The following is a 15,393-nucleotide window of genomic DNA, read 5'->3' on the forward strand; positions in this document are numbered from 1 at the left end:
TTGCCTCAGCCCAGCCTCCCAAGTAGTTGAGACTACAGGTGTGCGGAACCACATCTGGCTAATTTTTGTATTTTCTGTAGAGACAAGGTTCACCATGTTACCCAGGCTGGTCTTGAACTCCTGGGTTCAAGCAGTCTACCTGCTTTAGCCTCCCAAACTGCTAGCATCACAGGCGCAAGGGAGCCGCAGCGTTCGGCCTAATAATCTTATTAACTAGAATCACACTTGCCAGCAACTGTTAGAAAACTCCAAATAGGCTAGGCGCGGTGGCTCATGCTTGTAATCCTAACACTTTAGGACGCTGAGGCAGGTGGATCAAATAGGCCTGGCGTGGTGGCTCACATCTGTCATCCTAACACTTTCGGAGGCCGAGGCAAGCAGATCACGAGGTCAGGAGTTTGAGACCAGCCTGGCCAGCATGGTGAAACTCTGTCTCTACTGAAAATACAAAAATTAGCCAGGTGTGGTGGCAGGCACCTGTAATCCCAGCTATTCGGGACACTGAGGCAGGAGAATCACTTGGAACAGGAAGGCAGAGGTTGCAGTGAGCCGAGATCACAGCACTGCACTCCAGCCTGGGCAAAAGAGCGAAACTCCATCTCGACGACGACAACAACAACAAATGTAAATTAGTAGCTTAAACTGGAAATTTGTCTCTTTCACATAGAGTCCAGTAGAAGCCATGCAGGACTAGTAGGGCAACTCCACAATCATAGAGCTCCCCAATTCTATCGGTTTGTTTGTTTGTTTTGAGACAGAGTAATTGCAGCACTTTGGGAGGCTGAGGCGGATCACCTGAGGTCAGGAGTTCAAGACCATCCTGGCCTATGTGGTTGAAACCTTGTCTCTATTAAAAATACAAAAATTAGCCAGGTGGGATGGCACATGCCTGTAATCCCAGGTACTCGGGAGGCTGAGGCAGGAGAATTGCTTGAGCCCAGGAAGCAGAGGTTGCAGTGAGCCGAGATCGCCACTGCACTGCAGCCTGGGTGACAGAGCAAGACTTGGTCTCAATAAATAAATTATAAATAAAATCTCTGTTGGGCCATGCGCACCTGCACACCAACAAGCAAGACCTTCCTCCTGTAAGCTGTCCCCTGGTCTCTGCGCATGACAGTGAAACTTCCTGTGTGAGCTTCACTCTCCTCTCCTTTCTGCCCTCTCTCCCTCCCTTCTCCCCTCCCCAGCTCTGTGCTGCTGAGGCCCCTTCTTGAGGCTGTTCCTGCAGGGGTGTTCGTGCCTCTTATGAGTCCCCATTTTACTCAACATGGGTTCCTGCTTCCTCTGTTTGGGTCCTCTTCCCCTGTGGCCCCTTGTCTGCCTGTGTCTGATGCCGGAGCTCCATCCTTGTCCCTCCTCCTGTTCTCCCCCATCTTCTGCATTGCCAGGGACATCTCATCTAGTGCTTCAGCTTTGGGGACCTCCCAGGGCATGATGGTTTCAGGTCTGTGCTTCCCCTTTCCTTTCTCCCCAGGGCCTTTCTGCCTTTTCGAAATCTCCCCAGCAAGGTCCCGTGAGCTCCTCAGGCCTTGTCTAACTCAGAACTCCCGACTGCCAACCCCTCTCCCCATGGCCCCCAGCCCCAATGCCCAGGCCAGAAACTCTGGACTCCCCTGAGTCACTTTTCTTCCCAGCCCACTTCCTGCCCATCCACGGGAGCCGGAGCTCAGAACTGCCTGTGGTCCTTGCTCCTCTCTGTTCCCCTCTGCCCCTCTGGCTTCCTTTCCTCCCTGCACAATTCCTGCAGCCTCCTGGCCTTTCCCCACCACTCCCTCCCTGGGTCTTAGTGCATCTCTGCTAACAGCTGTCCAGCAGATTCCCATGGCACACAGGACTAAAGCTCTGAGCTATGGCCTCCAAGGACGCTGCCTACCCTTCCCACCTCATCTCAGGCCTCCTTCTCCCTTGTCCTCTCTACTCTGACCAGCCCAATCCCCTTGCAGCTTCTCCAGCACACCCAGCTTAGTCCTGTATCATGCCCTTGTGCTGTGCGTGCTCTCTGCCCGGGATGCCCTTCCCCCAAAGCTCCCCAGCCAGAGGGACCCTGCCCCTCCAACCACTCTTCATTCTGGGTCCCTCTTAGATCACCAGCTCCAGGGAGGAAGGACTTTGCCTGCCAAAGTGAAACGGAGCCCTCAACCCAAACCTAAGTTTGGTGCTGCCACTCTAGGACACCTTGAGCCCCATCTTCTGGGGAGTGGGGGTCCCTGCACTTGTGCTGTTAATAACAATTGCTCCCAGGGATTACCTAAAGCCACTTCAGTAGCCCCCAGATCCTGCCCCAGAGATGGGCCAGGGTGCCTGTGTGCCCAGTGAGTTTTGAGCAGCCTTGGGACTGGGGGTCAAGCAGAGACTCTAAGTCACGGTTCCAGGCAGAACTGGCTTCATAAGCCTGCAACCTGGGCAGTCACACAGGGCCCCAGGCTCAGAAAGGCCCCATACTTGGGTTTTTGTTGCTGTTGTTGTTGTCGTTGTTGTTTTGGGACAGAGTCTCGCTCTGTCGCCCAGGCTGGAGTGCAATGGCACGATCTCCGCTCACCGCAACCTCCGCCTCCCAGGTTCAAGCGATTCTATTCCTTCAGCCACCCGAGTAGCTGAGATTACAGGCATGCACCACCACACCCAGCTAATTTTATATTTTTAGTAGAGATGGGGTTTCACCGTGTTGGCCGGGCTGGTCTCGAACTCCTGACCTCAGATGATCCGCCCACCTCGGCCAGTGCTGGGATGACAGGCGTGAGCCACCATGCCCAGTCTATCTTGAAATTCTTAATAACTTTATTTTTATTTTTATTGTTTATTTTATTAGAGACTGGGGTCTCACTATGTTGTCCAGGCTAGCCTTGAACTCCTGGGTTTAAGCTGTCCTCCCACCTCAGCCTCCTGAGCAGCTGGGACTACAGGTATACACCACTGCACCCCACTTAATAACTTTCTAGCAATGGGCTCCAAATTTTCATTTGGCATGGAGCCCTGCAAATTATGTAGCTGCTCCTGGTTGCAAGGACATTCAGATGGTAATGCCTGAGGATCCAGAGAGCCAGGTGCCGCTTTCCCTGGGACCCCATGGCCCACAGCCTTCTCAGCTTCCACAACAGCCCCCAGCACTCAGGAGGCCTCAGGTGCTACAGTGAGAGCTGGGGGATCCACTGGACAGGGAAGCACAGGCCTGGGCTTCCAGAGGGCACGGCGAGCAGGTGTCAGGGGCACGGGCCTGGGGTTCCAGCGGGCACAGCAAGTGGGTGTCAGGGCACTGCACATCCTTCCTCCTAGGAGGCCCTGCACCCTGGCCCGGGACTCTCGCGCCCACCCCCTTGGAGGCAAGTGGCAGCAGCTTTGTGGGTACTGGGGCAAGCACGCACCCCAGGCACAGGGCTTGTTCTCTGGCCACACCCCACCCCATTGCTGGTTGGAGTAGCAGCAGGCACCGGGTCCAGAATGGGCCAGATTCTGACTCCTAGATTCCACACATTGGTCAGTACCTCTGAGGTCAGGTAAGACAAGTTAAGTGCTGCTGGCTAAGAGGAGACGGAGTTCCCAGCCTCTCTGGTGATGGGCCGAACCTCAGAGGCCTGGCTATATGCCATCCCTTGATCTCAGCTGTTCCTGTCTTCCAACCCAAGCTGTGAGGTTTGCTTCAGTCAGCTGGAAGGCACAGGCTCTCTGAGGTCCTAGGAGTGCTCAACAGTGGAAGACCTGGGCACCAGAGGGCCTCCCCTGCCCCCTAAAATGACCCGTGTGGAAGCTGAGGCAGCTTTATTGAAAGGAAGGCCAGTGAGTGAGACTCACATTTGATCTGCCCGAGTGGGACTGGGAGGTTACGGAGAACGCAGTCCCGGGGTGGGGGAGGCCCTCAGAGTCACACCTCCAGGTTGGACTGAGAGGAGCCGGGCTTGTGACCCACGGGGTTCCCGCGCAACACAGTGCCAGCGCTAGGGGGTGGCCAGTGGCGAACCACGTGCCGGTAGGAGGTGGCCAGGTAGTCGAAGTAGTTGATGTTGAGTTTCCTGGCGATGTAACGCCCCAAGTATTCCATTTGCTGTGGGAGCAGGTGGCGCTCAACTGGGGCCGGGACAGGACGGACCCGAGTCGCCGTCCAGGCGTCTCCTTCCCCTACCAGGCCGCACCCCCAGTCCTGCCCGAAGCCCCGGCGCCCTCTCCACGGCCCCCAGCACGGAGGACCGTGTTGTATTTACCTTCTGCGTGCGGAAACGGCCCCACCCAAAGACCTTAAACAGTGATCGGTGTCATCGTGTCCCGAGGAGGGACCCACCTCGTAGTGCTCCGACAGCTGCACCAGCACCAGGGGCTCCAACCTGTGGCCGCCGAGGACCAGCTGGAAGAAGCACCTTCCGTAGGCTGCGGGGAGAGTGGACTTAGCCGGCCTGACCGCCCCTACGACCTCCCAAGCGGCCTCACCGTCCCTGGCCCACCCTCCTGGCCCGTTACCATCGGAGCTGAGCGCCAGGCGCACGTAGATCAGGTGCAAGGGGCCCTGGCACACGGTGCGGCCCTGGATGGAGAAGTGGTACACGCCGCGCGGGTGGTTCAGCACCAGGCGGCGCCGCGGCAGCGACGAGATCACGAGCCACAGGCCCACGCCCACGCCGTACACGAGGAAGACCCAGGTCTCTTGCTTCTGCACCTGCGGGCGCCGTGGGGAGGATCTGAGCGGCGCGGGGGCCGGCCCTCGGGGGAGGAGGGCGGTGGGGGTCGGGCCCAGGGGCTCACACCTCTCTCAGGGAGCTGAAGCTGAGCAGGACCACGCTGATGACGAAGAGCAGCATCCCCTTCCACAATGTGTCCAGGTAGTACTCGAGCACGAAGACTGGGGGAGGCGCGGCGCGTGAGGACGCCCCGGCCCTGCCCGCAGCGAGGGGTGGCGGTGCCAGGGCTTGGCCCGGACTATGGGTCCCGAGGGGCTCGCGGAGGCGGTGTCTCCGCCCCCAGGAGCACCGGCCGGCCCCACCCAGGGCCCTGGCCCTGCCCACCTGGCTCCGCCCCATTCAGGCCTTGGGCCCGTCTCCCTCTTCCCCGGACCCGCCCTTCCCCGCCCCGACCCGCCCCCGACCCGCCCCCGACCCGCCCAGCCTCGCGGGCACCATTTGGCTGCTGCTGTATGAATGGGTAGAAGCTATTGTTCTTGAGGCGCCTGGCCAGGTGGCGCTCCGGGCAGGAGAGTCCTAGGGACCAGAGCTGGAAGCGCCAGCCGATGGAGGTCGTGGGCAGGCTGCCGGCCCGGCCCTTAGGGATCTGAGTCAGGCAGAGGTGGTCAGCCTGGCTGGTCGTCCGCTGCCGCCGCCCACTGCCCACAGCGGCACTCCTACCTGAGTGAGCAAATTCTCCAGGGCTGCAGGCCCAGGAAGGAGCAGGAGCTCATAGGCCACTGACAGGGCAGCAAGGCCAGGGAGCAGCCCAGGATGGACCGCGGACGGGTTCTAGAAGTTCTAGGCAGGTTCTAGAAGGGGCTGCTCTATTGACCACCTCTTAGAGTCCTGGGTGAGGTTCTGCGGTGGGCATTAACTTCTTGGCCAGTCCATCCACTGGAGGCCCCCTGTATGGCCTGTTCACAGTCCTCATGTGAAGGGTGGATGGGTGGACACCCCAGGCCTGAGCTGGAGAGAAATTTGCAGGCGGGGACCCCTCACTGAGCCCCACAGCTGGGCGGGGCCCCACCCCCCACCCCATCCCCCACTCCCCTCCCCACCCCCATCCCCCACTCCCCCACCCTCCCTACCTCCCCCCCACCCCTACCTTCCCCACCCCCATCCCCCACCCCCACCTCCCCACCCCCACCTCCCCACCCTCCCCACCTCCCCACTCCCCTCCACACCCCACCCCACTCCCCCACCCTCCCCACCTCCCCACCCACATGCAATTACAGACAAGTTCACCAGTGTCCCCGAGGGCGGCACACATACACTGGACCCAGCAGTGGGCAGGCAAAGGCATGGCCACCTGCAGGCTCAAGAGCCCATGGGGCCACCCTGACCCCACAACACACAGGCTCTGGGCCAGCTGTAGCCCCAGTGGCTCCAGCACGTATAACCTGTTGCCCAACCCTACCCTGAGAACCACACACACAGAACTCCTAAAAACGTTTTATTTTAACAAGATGCTCAAATATCTGAAATTGGGCAAAGGTGGGGGGTGGGCAGGCTGGCTGAGGTGTCCCAGGTCTCTGGCTGCCTAGCTGGGTGAGGGGCTGGTGAGCAGCTGCTCCAGACACCACTGGACTTCCTCCAGGCCCCGGTAGGCCCGCTTCAGACCCCGGGGAAGGCTGCGGCAGGACTCCAGGTTGAGGTAGAGCAGGCCTGGGCAGCTGCTGATCACAGAGCTGTGGGGAGGGCAGACCACAGGAAGTTGAGCTGTTGCCCCAGAAAGGCTGGGCCAGGCTAGGGAGCTGTGCCTGCTGGTGTTCCACACCTGGCTCTGCCACCCATAGCCACCAAGGCCAAGCCCAGTTCCCCTGGTGTCCTCAAGCCCACCCCATGCAGGGGCTTGGACAGTATGCATGCCCCTCTGACCCCTGGAGGTCTCAGGCCAGGCAGGACACAACTTCCAGGCCCCAGGCAGATGCGGTGGCAGCCACACTGGCTCCAGGGACTGGGATAGGGGATGCTGACCTGACCGTGCTTGGTGTGACCCGGGTGCCCCTGAGGTTAAGGGAGCACAGGGCTGGGTGGGAGCCCCCAGGGGTGCTTAAGAAGGCAGCCAGGGCCTGCTCCAGGTCTTTCTCGCTGAACCCCTGCCCACTCAAGTCCAGTTCTCGCAGTGTATGGCACCACTTCTGGGTCAACTGGGGGCTGCCCTCCTTGGCTAGAGTCAGCCGGTCTGACGTGCCATACAGGCCCAGATGAAGCTGCTCCAGCTCTGCAGTGAGAGGAGTGAGCATAAGCTGCAGGGCGACAAGGGCTCCCACACCTCACCCGCCCGGCCACCACCCAGGACCACTGACCCTGGCACAGCACAAGGGCCCCCACACCTCATGTGCCTGGCCACAACCCAGAACCACTGACCCCGACATGGCAGATCCTGAAGGCCGGCCGGCGTGATGCGCGCACAGCCACGAAGATCCAGTAAGCGCAAGTTGGGAGAGCCGTGGAGTAGGCGGTCCAGGACCTCGTTGCTCACAAAGTTGCAGGTTGAGCTCGCCAGGCAGAGCTCCTCCAGGCTGGGGAAGCCTGGTCCGGGAGCCGCCCCTCGTCCTGAAGGCTTGGGCAGCCACATCAGGTTCAGCAGCCGCAGCACCTGCGGGCAAGGCCCAGGCTGTAGATGGGGGAGGGTGTGACAGGTGGGAGAGGCAGGGCGCCAGGTACCTGAAGCTGCGGGCAGCCTCTCTGCAGAGCCTCGACAGGCAGCTGAAGGGGAATGCTATTACAGTTGATGCCGGTGCTCACCTCCAGGACCTGGAGCTGGGGGCAGCAGCTGCCCTGCAGAGGTGGGGGGAGGGGGGTCACAGGGTCAGTGGCCTGGCAGTCCCCAGTTCAGCATCTGCCTCTGCTCCCACCAATGCCAACCTACCAGCAGTGTGCCCAGGATGGTTGTCGTCTGGGAGCTGTAGGTCAGCCACAACTTGCGAATTCGGGACCCTGCCTCCTCCAAGAAGCTCACCACAGCTGTGGACTCCACCTGGGGCCCCAATACAAGAGCACCTGTCACCCCGGCCTGGGTTTTTTCAGGGCCCCTTGGGACACAGGGCTCACCATGGAGTGCTGTAAGTCCAGGCTATGGAGCTGGCAGCAGGCTTTGGCTAGCATGACCAGAGCGTCAGCAGTCACACCGTGGCAGCCGGAGAGCTTGAGGAAAGTGAGCCGAGGACAGCACTCACCTACCAGCTGCGGGGAGACAGAGGGGCAGCTGCGGTTGGGAGAGGACAGGCTAAGATCCACAAGGGAAACAGACAAGTGGCTGGTGCCAACCCCACTCTACCGCCTTAGCTGTGACCTCCTTTCTGCCCATGCCAGGCCTACTTGGGTGTCCCCGCCTCTGATACCTCCCTGCTGGAGGAAACAGCAGGAAAAGAGAACCAGGCAGGCAGACATCCCCCACGGAGCAGCGTTGGGCCCCCAAGGTGCCTGACCCACTTCCTAGAGTCCTGAACAGTCCCAGAGGGTCACAGCTGGTGTGCAGGGCAGCCTGGAGCTCTCACCTTCAACACGGGGTGTACCTGAGACTTCCAGTGGATGAGGGTCAGCCTCTGGAGCTGTGAAAACCTGGGCCGACAGCAGAGGCAGAACTGCACTAATGTTCCCACACGAGTCCTTCCCACCCAACACCTTGGTGCAGGGAGACAGAAGGAGCCTGGAGCCAGGGATAAGGAAGAGAGGGAACCCCTCACCGATTGGGCATAAGCCACTCCAGGGAAGCAAGGAGTTTCTTCTCCGCCTTGACCCCGCCCTTGGCAAGCTGGCTGACCAGCGGGGACGACAGGGTCACGGTGTGCCAGAGCGCGGGTTGGGAAGCGGCCTCCTGCCAGCGGCGGCACACGCGCGCAGCCCTGTGAGGACAGCGTGCTGAGGGTGGCGGCCCCTCCGTAGGCGATGCCCCCCTCTCGCAGCGCAGTGGACACCCCGGCTCAAAGCCGGGCTCCTGGGACTCCAACTGGGCGCCTAAGGGACTGCGCTCTCGGACGGAGGGGTGCGCACTCCGATGCTTTCGCCCTCCGCCCCCGCCCGGGCCACCGCTTGGACCACTTCTGGCCCAAGCCGCTACGCTCGGCGGCGGGCCCGGCAGCAGCGTTACCTGCCCAGGAAGGGCATGGGGCCGTCCGACGCCACCAACAACCCGAAAATCTGCACCAGGATTTCCAAGGGAATGCGGTCTCCCCAGCCCGCGGCGGGCCCTTCCTCGGGCGTGGGCATGGGTGCAGGTGCAGAAGCGGCCGCGGGCGAGGGCGCCGGCTCGAGCCTGAGCCTGGCCCTGGGCTTGGCCGCGGCGCGGGGGCCCGGGGGCGGCTGCCGGGGAGTGCGGCGGGCAGCGCGCCGCTGTGCGCGGGGCCGGGCGGGGCCGGGTTCGGACAGCACCAGCAGCATGCTGTCGGACTGCAGCAGGTGGTACCCCGAGCCCCTCGGCGCCAGCCGGTCCCACCACCAGTCCTCGGCCGAGCGGGGCCGCGGCGCTGCCCGGGGTCTGCGTCGGACCTGCCGGGAGGCTGGGGCAGCCATGACCACCGACGGCTCTCGGAGAAGCCCCAGGGAGTCGAACGGGCAGTGCCTATAGACCGACACCTCCCCGGCTCCTCTCAGCGCCCGCCCGCCGACCCGCTTCCGGGGCGGGACTTCCGGTCGTGGGCCATGCCGGAGGCGGGCCCGGAGCCGCCACGGGTGAGTCGGGTTGTGGCTGCTGCCGGATCCTGCGCGCTCTGGACTGAGGTGGCGTCCCTGGGCCGGACGGCGGTGTCCTGGCGTGGCGGGAAGCCGGCACTGGAGCGGGAGCGCACTGGGCGCGGGACCGGGAGGCGCAGGGACCGTACGGCTCCCCGGTCGCCCACCTGACGCTAGCGAGAGGGCGGCGCCCCTCTGAGCAGAGCCGTCCCGGCCACTCCCCTGGGATCTGACTTGGCTCCTGCGGTCGCGGGCACCGTGAAGCCCTGGGGCATGCGTGGCTCCTGCTGGTAGGCGCCCTTTCCTGGCGTCCGGCTTGGGGTGGTGGTTGCGGTGACTCCAGCCCCGCCTCTCCCTGGAGAGGAGGGCTCCACTCGCTCCTTCGGCCTCCTCCCCTGGGGCCGCAGCGACTTGGGCCGGCTTCCTGCTTCCCTACCTGCCGGCGGTCCCGACGCTGACGGGCGGTGCTGCTGGGTACGTTTTAGCCAGTCCTCCCCATCTCCATTCCTGCCCGGGACTCCCCCAGTTCCCCTGGTCTCACCTGGTTCTGACTCCGGCTCTGCATCCTACCTGCTTCTTTGTTTCTTTCAAGCTAGAAGAGGTCTTCAGTTCCCAGGAGAGCCAAAGCGTCTCTGGACCTAGGTGGGAAAAGAACTGGCTGTGACCTTTGCCCTGACCTGGAAGGGCCTAGCCTTGGGCTGAATGGCAGCACCCACACCCGCCCGTCCGGTGCTGACCCACCTGCTGGTGGCTCTCTTCGGCATGGGCTCCTGGGCTGCGGTCAATGGGATCTGGGTGGAGCTACCTGTGGTGGTCAAAGAGCTTCCAGAGGGTGAGTGGGAGGAGGTGCAGGTGTGCCCAGGAAGGTGGGCTTTGGCACTCTTCTTCCCTTGGGCGTCATGCCCCTGACATGCCTCCTCCCTTCCCTGCAGGTTGGAGCCTCCCCTCCTACGTCTCTGTGCTTGTGGCACTGGGGAACCTGGGTCTGCTGGTGGTGACCCTCTGGAGGAGGCTGGCCCCAGGAAAGGACGAGCAGGTCCCCATCCGGGTGGTGCAGGTGCTGGGCATGGTGGGCACAGCCCTGCTGGCCTCTCTCTGGCACCATGTGGCCCCAGTGGCAGGACAGTTGCATTCCGTGGCCTTCCTAGCACTGGCCTTCGTGCTAGCACTGGCATGCTGTGCCTCTAATGTCACTTTCCTGCCCTTCTTGAGCCACCTGCCACCTCGCTTCTTACGGTCATTCTTCCTGGGTCAAGGCCTGAGTGCCCTGCTGCCCTGCGTGCTGGCCCTTGTGCAGGGTGTGGGCCGCCTCGAGTGCCCATCAGCCCCCATCAACGGCACCCCGGGCCCCCCGCTCGACTTCCTTGAGCGTTTTCCCGCCAGCACCTTCTTCTGGGCACTGACTGCCCTTCTGGTCACTTCAGCTGCTGCTTTCCAGGGTCTCCTGCTGCTGTTGCCGCCACCACCATCTGTACCCACAGGGGACTTAGGATCAGGCCTCCAGGTGGGAGCCCCAGGAGCAGAGGAAGAGGTAGAAGAGGCCTCACCATTGCAAGAGCCACCAAGCCAGGCAGCAGGCCCCAGCCCTGGTCCAGACCCTAAGGCCTACCAGCTTCTCTCAGCCCGCAGTGCCTGCCTTCTGGGACTGTTGGCCGCCACCAACGCACTGACCAACGGCGTGCTGCCTGCCGTGCAGAGCTTTTCCTGCTTACCCTACGGGCGTCTGGCCTACCACCTGGCTGTGGTGCTGGGCAGTGCTGCCAATCCCCTGGCCTGCTTCCTGGCCATGGGTGTGCTGTGCAGGTACGCAAGGACCCCCAGCCCCTGTGCGGGTGGAACTCAGGGCTGGGAGCCAGGTCCTGGTGCAGTCAGTCCTGACACTCTGCTCACTCACTGCAGGTCCTTGGCAGGGCTGGGCGGCCTCTCTCTGCTGGGTGTGCTCTGTGGGGGCTACTTGATGGCGCTGGCTGTCCTGAGCCCCTGCCCGCCCCTGGTGGGCACCTCGGCAGGGGTGGTCCTCGTGGTGAGCACAGGGGGACATGAAGTGGGGCAGGGGGGCGTTGCCCTGGAGCAGGCACATCTCATGCTCAGCTGCTGCTGCGTCCCCCTCAGGTGCTGTCTTGGGTGCTGTGTCTTGGCGTGTTCTCCTACGTGAAGGTGGCAGCCAGCTCCCTGCTGCATGGCGGGGGCCGGCCGGCATTGCTGGCAGCCGGCGTGGCCATCCAGGTGGGCTCTCTGCTCGGTGCTGTTGCTATGTTCCCCCCCACCAGCATCTATCATGTGTTCCACAGCAGAAAGGACTGTGCAGACCCCTGTGACTCCTGAGCCTGGGCAGGTGGGGACCCCGCTCCCCAACGCCTGTCTTTCCCTCAATGCTGCCACCATGCCTGAGTGCCTGCAGCCCAGGAGGCCCGTGCACCGGTACACTCGTGGACACCTACACACTCTACAGGAGACCCTGGCTCTCCAGGGCGGGCAAGGGCAAGGAGCAGGCTTGGAGCCAGGGACTGGTGGGGGCTGTAGGGTAAGCCCCTGAGCCTGGGACCTACATGTGGTTTGCGTAATAAAACATTTTTATTTAATGAGTTGGCATTAACTCTTTGAGCACGTCTCTCTGTGTGGATGCTTCCCTGAACTAGAGCCATGGCCTGGCCTGTTTAACAGGGGCCGCCTCTCCCCAGGCCCTGGGCAGGTCCTTACGCACCACAGGCTGGTCTCACGGATTGTACGGTCATGCCCTCTGAGCCCAGACTCCCCCACATTGCTTCTTGGAACTGCCCTGGGCTCTCTGGGCCCACACAAGTTACCAGCTTCGGTGGTCAGAGGAGTAGAGGAGCCTCTTCCTGGCAAGGCCACTGCTCCACCAGCACTTCTCAAGGGCTTGAGGGTCAGTCGGATGGGGCTGCGATGTGCCGAGCCCCCTGTCCACCCTTAGCCCTGGAGTGACTGCCTGCTAGCTTCCCAGGAGTATCCTGCTAGGGATTTACACCAGGGGGTTGGTGGTGTGCAGGCACTGGGGTACTCAGTGAGGGGGACTCAGAAGAGACAAAGTTGAAGGTTTTAGCCCATCGGGACCCTTCGGCCTGAGCATTACCCCCTCCCCTGAGCCTCCAGCCTCTCAGTGACAGCTTCTCCTGCAATCAGACCCCCAAAGGCCCCAAACCCTTTCTTCAGGCAGACTTGGCTACAGCTGCCTTCTCTCTGGGCTGCTGGCACACTGCCCCTGGCCCTGAGCAGCCTGGGCCTGTATGTGTTGGCATCTGCAGGGAGCAGGACCTCAGCACTGACCATGGCCTGTCCTGGGCTGGGTGGTTCTTGCGCTCCCACAAAAAGGGCTGGAGCTGCAAAGGAACTAACTGGGAGGAGCCCCTGAGCCTGGCAGCAAGGATCTGGAAGGAAGTGCCGGGGGAGGCCACGCCAGGTAGGAGCCTGGGTTTCTTCACCTCGTGGGCCGCCACCCCAGGGAGGCAGGACACCGAACTGTGATCAGTGTGACGAGCCTGGCAGCAAGGCCCATTCTCCCAGGCAAGAGGCACCACTTCTGCAGAGGGGCCCCTGCAGCCGCAGGGAGTGTGCAGGCACTAGGGATGGTGGGTCTGTTCCTGCTGCCCAAGTTCTGTCTGCGACGGTTCCGCTCTTCGGAGGCCCTTTCTGATTGTCCTTGAGTTGGCCTGCACACGGGCCTTTGAAGGCCTGGTCTTCCTCCCCGCTTCTGCTCCCTCCTGTCTTGGCAGGACCATCGGAGGAGGAAGGAGCCCCCATGACCGGGAAAGCCTCTGATCTGGGGCCCCATCAAACATCAGGGGCAGGCCAGCTCCCAGGGAGACTCAGGACCACCCAGCTCTGAGGGCAGAAGCCACTGCCAGCTCCAGCCTTGCAGGATGCTGCCTGAGGCTGGGCCCCTGCCCAGCTGAACCGGCTGCTTCCCTTTGGGGGTTGCAGGTACTGAGGGCTCTAGGGGGTGGGGGCTGCAGGTTGAGTGTGAGCTTCAGAAGTCGCCTAGTAAAAGAAGAAAGTTTCCGAGGGAGGACGAGGACAAGGATGGGACAGGGTGGGTGGTGTTGGTGGCATGGCTATGGGCAACAGGGCTCCTTGGGGCCTGCCTTCTCCTGTCCACTCTAGGCTGCAGGCTGGTGGAGCCACCTCCCAGCTTCTTCTATCTTCCCTCCCATAGGGCAGCGATCAAAGGCATCCATGGAGGCTCTGCTCTGTGCCACACGTGAGCCACACTCCCCCGGGCCGCAGAGGAGCAAGGTGCACAAGCCTGAGTGAGGAATCTGCTGCCTTTTGAAGTCTCCGTGAGCTTCCTGCCCATGCACAGTAGGAACTGGGGCGGGGGTCAGAATAATAATGGCAGGAAGGTGCCTCGGGGCCGAGGCCTTGAGCACTGTTCACTTAACAGTTTCCCAGGGCTGAGTCCAGGGCCAAAGCTGGGCCCCTGGGAGGCAGGAGAGCCCACCACACAGGGCCTGCTAGGGCCAGGGTGCCCACCACTACCAGCTGCACAGCAAGTGGCCAAAGGCTCCGAAGCACGAAACCCTGTCCAAGAGGAATTTGGAGGAGACTCCACCCTCCACCGGAAGGCAGGAGTGGAGCCGGACCTGACGCCCCCAACTGTCCCCAGAGGGTGGCCCTGAGTAGGAACAAAACCTGCAACTCACTGTTCCTTGTCCCTCCACAAGGAAAGGTCTCCTGGGCTCCTCAACAGCAGAGAAGGGGACAGGTGCAGTAGCTCATGCGTGTAATCCCAGCACTTTGGGAGGCCGAGGCGGGTGGACCACCTGAGATCAGGAGTTCGAGACCAGCCTGGCAAACACGGCAAAACTCCGTCTCTACTAAAAATACAAAAATATGCCAGGCGTGATGGCAGGTGTCTGTAATCCCAGCTACTCGGGAGGCTGAGGCAGGAGAATTGCTTGAACCCGGGAGGCAGAGGTTGCAGTGAGCCGAGATCGCTCCATTGCACTCCAGCCTGGGCAACAAGAGTGAAACTCCATCTCAAAGAAAGAAAAAAACCAGCAGGGAAGGGCCAGCCAGGCCGTGGTCACCATGTGCAGCCGCCTCTCCCAGGTGTGTGGCCGTGCCATCTGATGCTGATCCCGTGTGTGTGGGGACAAGCCTCACCGGCTGTGATTGAGCGGCTGACCTAAGAGCCTTCCTCTCCTTCAGTTCTGTAGTTCTCTGCCCAGCTTAGTCCCTAGATGGGTACAGGTGACTATGGGGTTAAGGAACAGTTGCATCCCTTGATTTTTTTTTTTGAGACAGAGTCTAGCTCTTTCACCCAGGCTGGAATGCAGTGGCGCTGTCTTGGCTCACTGCAAGCTCTGCCTCCCAGGTTCACGCCATTCTCCTGCATCAGCCTCCTGAGTAGCTGGGACTACAGGCGCCTGCCACGGCGCCCAGCTAATTTTTTGTATTTTTAGTAGAGATGGGGTTTCACCACGTTAGTCAGGATGGTCTTGATCTCCTGACCTCATGATCCACCCGCCTCGGCCTCCCAAAGTGCTGGGATTACAGGCATGAGACACCGCGCCCAGTCTTGTTTGTTTGTCTTTTAGAGATAGGGTCTCGCTCTGTTGCCCAGGCCTGCGGCTCAAGTGAGGTCGAGGACTCAAATGATCCTCCCACCTCAGCCTCCTGAGTAGCTGGGACAGCAGGCACACACCACCACCCTGACTAATTTTCTTTTTCTTTTTTTCTTTTTTTTTTTTTTTTGAGATTGAGTCTCGTTCTGTCACGAGGCTGGAGTGCAATGGCACGATCTCAGCTCACTGCAACCTCCGCCTCCTGGGTTCAAGCGATTCTCCTGCCTCAGCCTCCTGAGTAGCCGGGATTACAGGCACGCGCCACTATGCCCAACTAATTTTTGTATTTTTAGTAGAGACGGGATTTCACCATGTTGGCCAGGTTGGTCTCAAACTCCTGACCTCAGGTGATCCGCCCACCTCGGCCTCCCACAGTGCTGAGATGACAGGTGTGAGCCATGGTGCCCGGCCCAAGATGGTTTTAGATATGAGAAAACAACCTGATAGAAACTGAAACCCTCTGCTGGGCGCAGTGGCTCACG

At 61.4% G+C, this 15,393-nt stretch overlaps 3 protein-coding genes across 13 annotated transcripts; 1 reads left to right on the forward strand and 2 right to left on the reverse strand.

Annotated features, from left to right (window-relative positions):
- Positions 1–3,741: 3,741 nt before the first annotated feature.
- TMEM249 (transmembrane protein 249) lies at positions 3,742–5,660 on the reverse strand. Of its 4 annotated transcripts, none has more exons than XM_063643712.1 (6): positions 5,328–5,660; positions 5,103–5,253; positions 4,734–4,828; positions 4,450–4,645; positions 4,197–4,359; positions 3,742–4,039 (listed from the first exon to the last, which is right to left on the reverse strand). In XM_063643712.1, the coding sequence occupies exons 3-6, from the start codon at positions 4,785–4,787 to the stop codon at positions 3,757–3,759; spliced, it is 696 nt and encodes a 231-aa protein (XP_063499782.1). In that variant the 5' UTR covers positions 4,788–4,828; positions 5,103–5,253; positions 5,328–5,660; the 3' UTR covers positions 3,742–3,756. The 4 variants fall into 4 exon arrangements, with proteins under 4 accessions (XP_063499782.1, XP_055143647.1, XP_055143645.1 ...); XM_055287672.2 differs by having other exon boundaries at positions 4,274–4,359; positions 5,328–5,652; XM_055287670.1 differs by lacking the exons at positions 5,103–5,253; positions 5,328–5,660 and having other exon boundaries at positions 4,734–5,073.
- A 429-nt stretch (positions 5,661–6,089) lies between these two features.
- On the reverse strand, positions 6,090–9,258 carry FBXL6 (F-box and leucine rich repeat protein 6). 3 transcript variants are annotated; one of them, XM_055287657.1, is made up of 9 exons: positions 8,746–9,258; positions 8,342–8,500; positions 8,171–8,216; positions 7,707–7,838; positions 7,525–7,632; positions 7,320–7,433; positions 7,020–7,251; positions 6,627–6,873; positions 6,090–6,337 (listed from the first exon to the last, which is right to left on the reverse strand). In XM_055287657.1, the coding sequence occupies exons 1-9, from the start codon at positions 9,165–9,167 to the stop codon at positions 6,190–6,192; spliced, it is 1,608 nt and encodes a 535-aa protein (XP_055143632.1). In that variant the 5' UTR covers positions 9,168–9,258; the 3' UTR covers positions 6,090–6,189. The 3 variants fall into 3 exon arrangements, with proteins under 3 accessions (XP_055143632.1, XP_063499784.1, XP_055143631.1); XM_063643714.1 differs by having other exon boundaries at positions 7,401–7,433; positions 8,153–8,216; XM_055287656.1 differs by having other exon boundaries at positions 8,153–8,216.
- Positions 9,227–11,908, forward strand: SLC52A2 (solute carrier family 52 member 2). Of its 6 annotated transcripts, none has more exons than XM_055287665.2 (5): positions 9,227–9,326; positions 9,919–10,158; positions 10,259–11,129; positions 11,226–11,349; positions 11,439–11,908. In XM_055287665.2, exons 2-5 carry the CDS (start codon positions 10,029–10,031, stop codon positions 11,649–11,651), a joined length of 1,338 nt encoding a protein of 445 aa, XP_055143640.1. In that variant the 5' UTR covers positions 9,227–9,326; positions 9,919–10,028; the 3' UTR covers positions 11,652–11,908. The 6 variants fall into 6 exon arrangements, with proteins under 6 accessions (XP_055143640.1, XP_055143637.1, XP_063499785.1 ...); XM_055287662.2 differs by having other exon boundaries at positions 9,266–9,800; XM_063643715.1 differs by having other exon boundaries at positions 9,270–9,326; positions 9,923–10,158.
- Positions 11,909–15,393: the final 3,485 nt, after the last annotated feature.

This window comes from Symphalangus syndactylus, chromosome 7 (assembly GCF_028878055.3).
Source record: "Symphalangus syndactylus isolate Jambi chromosome 7, NHGRI_mSymSyn1-v2.1_pri, whole genome shotgun sequence".
Lineage (NCBI taxonomy): Eukaryota > Metazoa > Chordata > Mammalia > Primates > Hylobatidae > Symphalangus > Symphalangus syndactylus.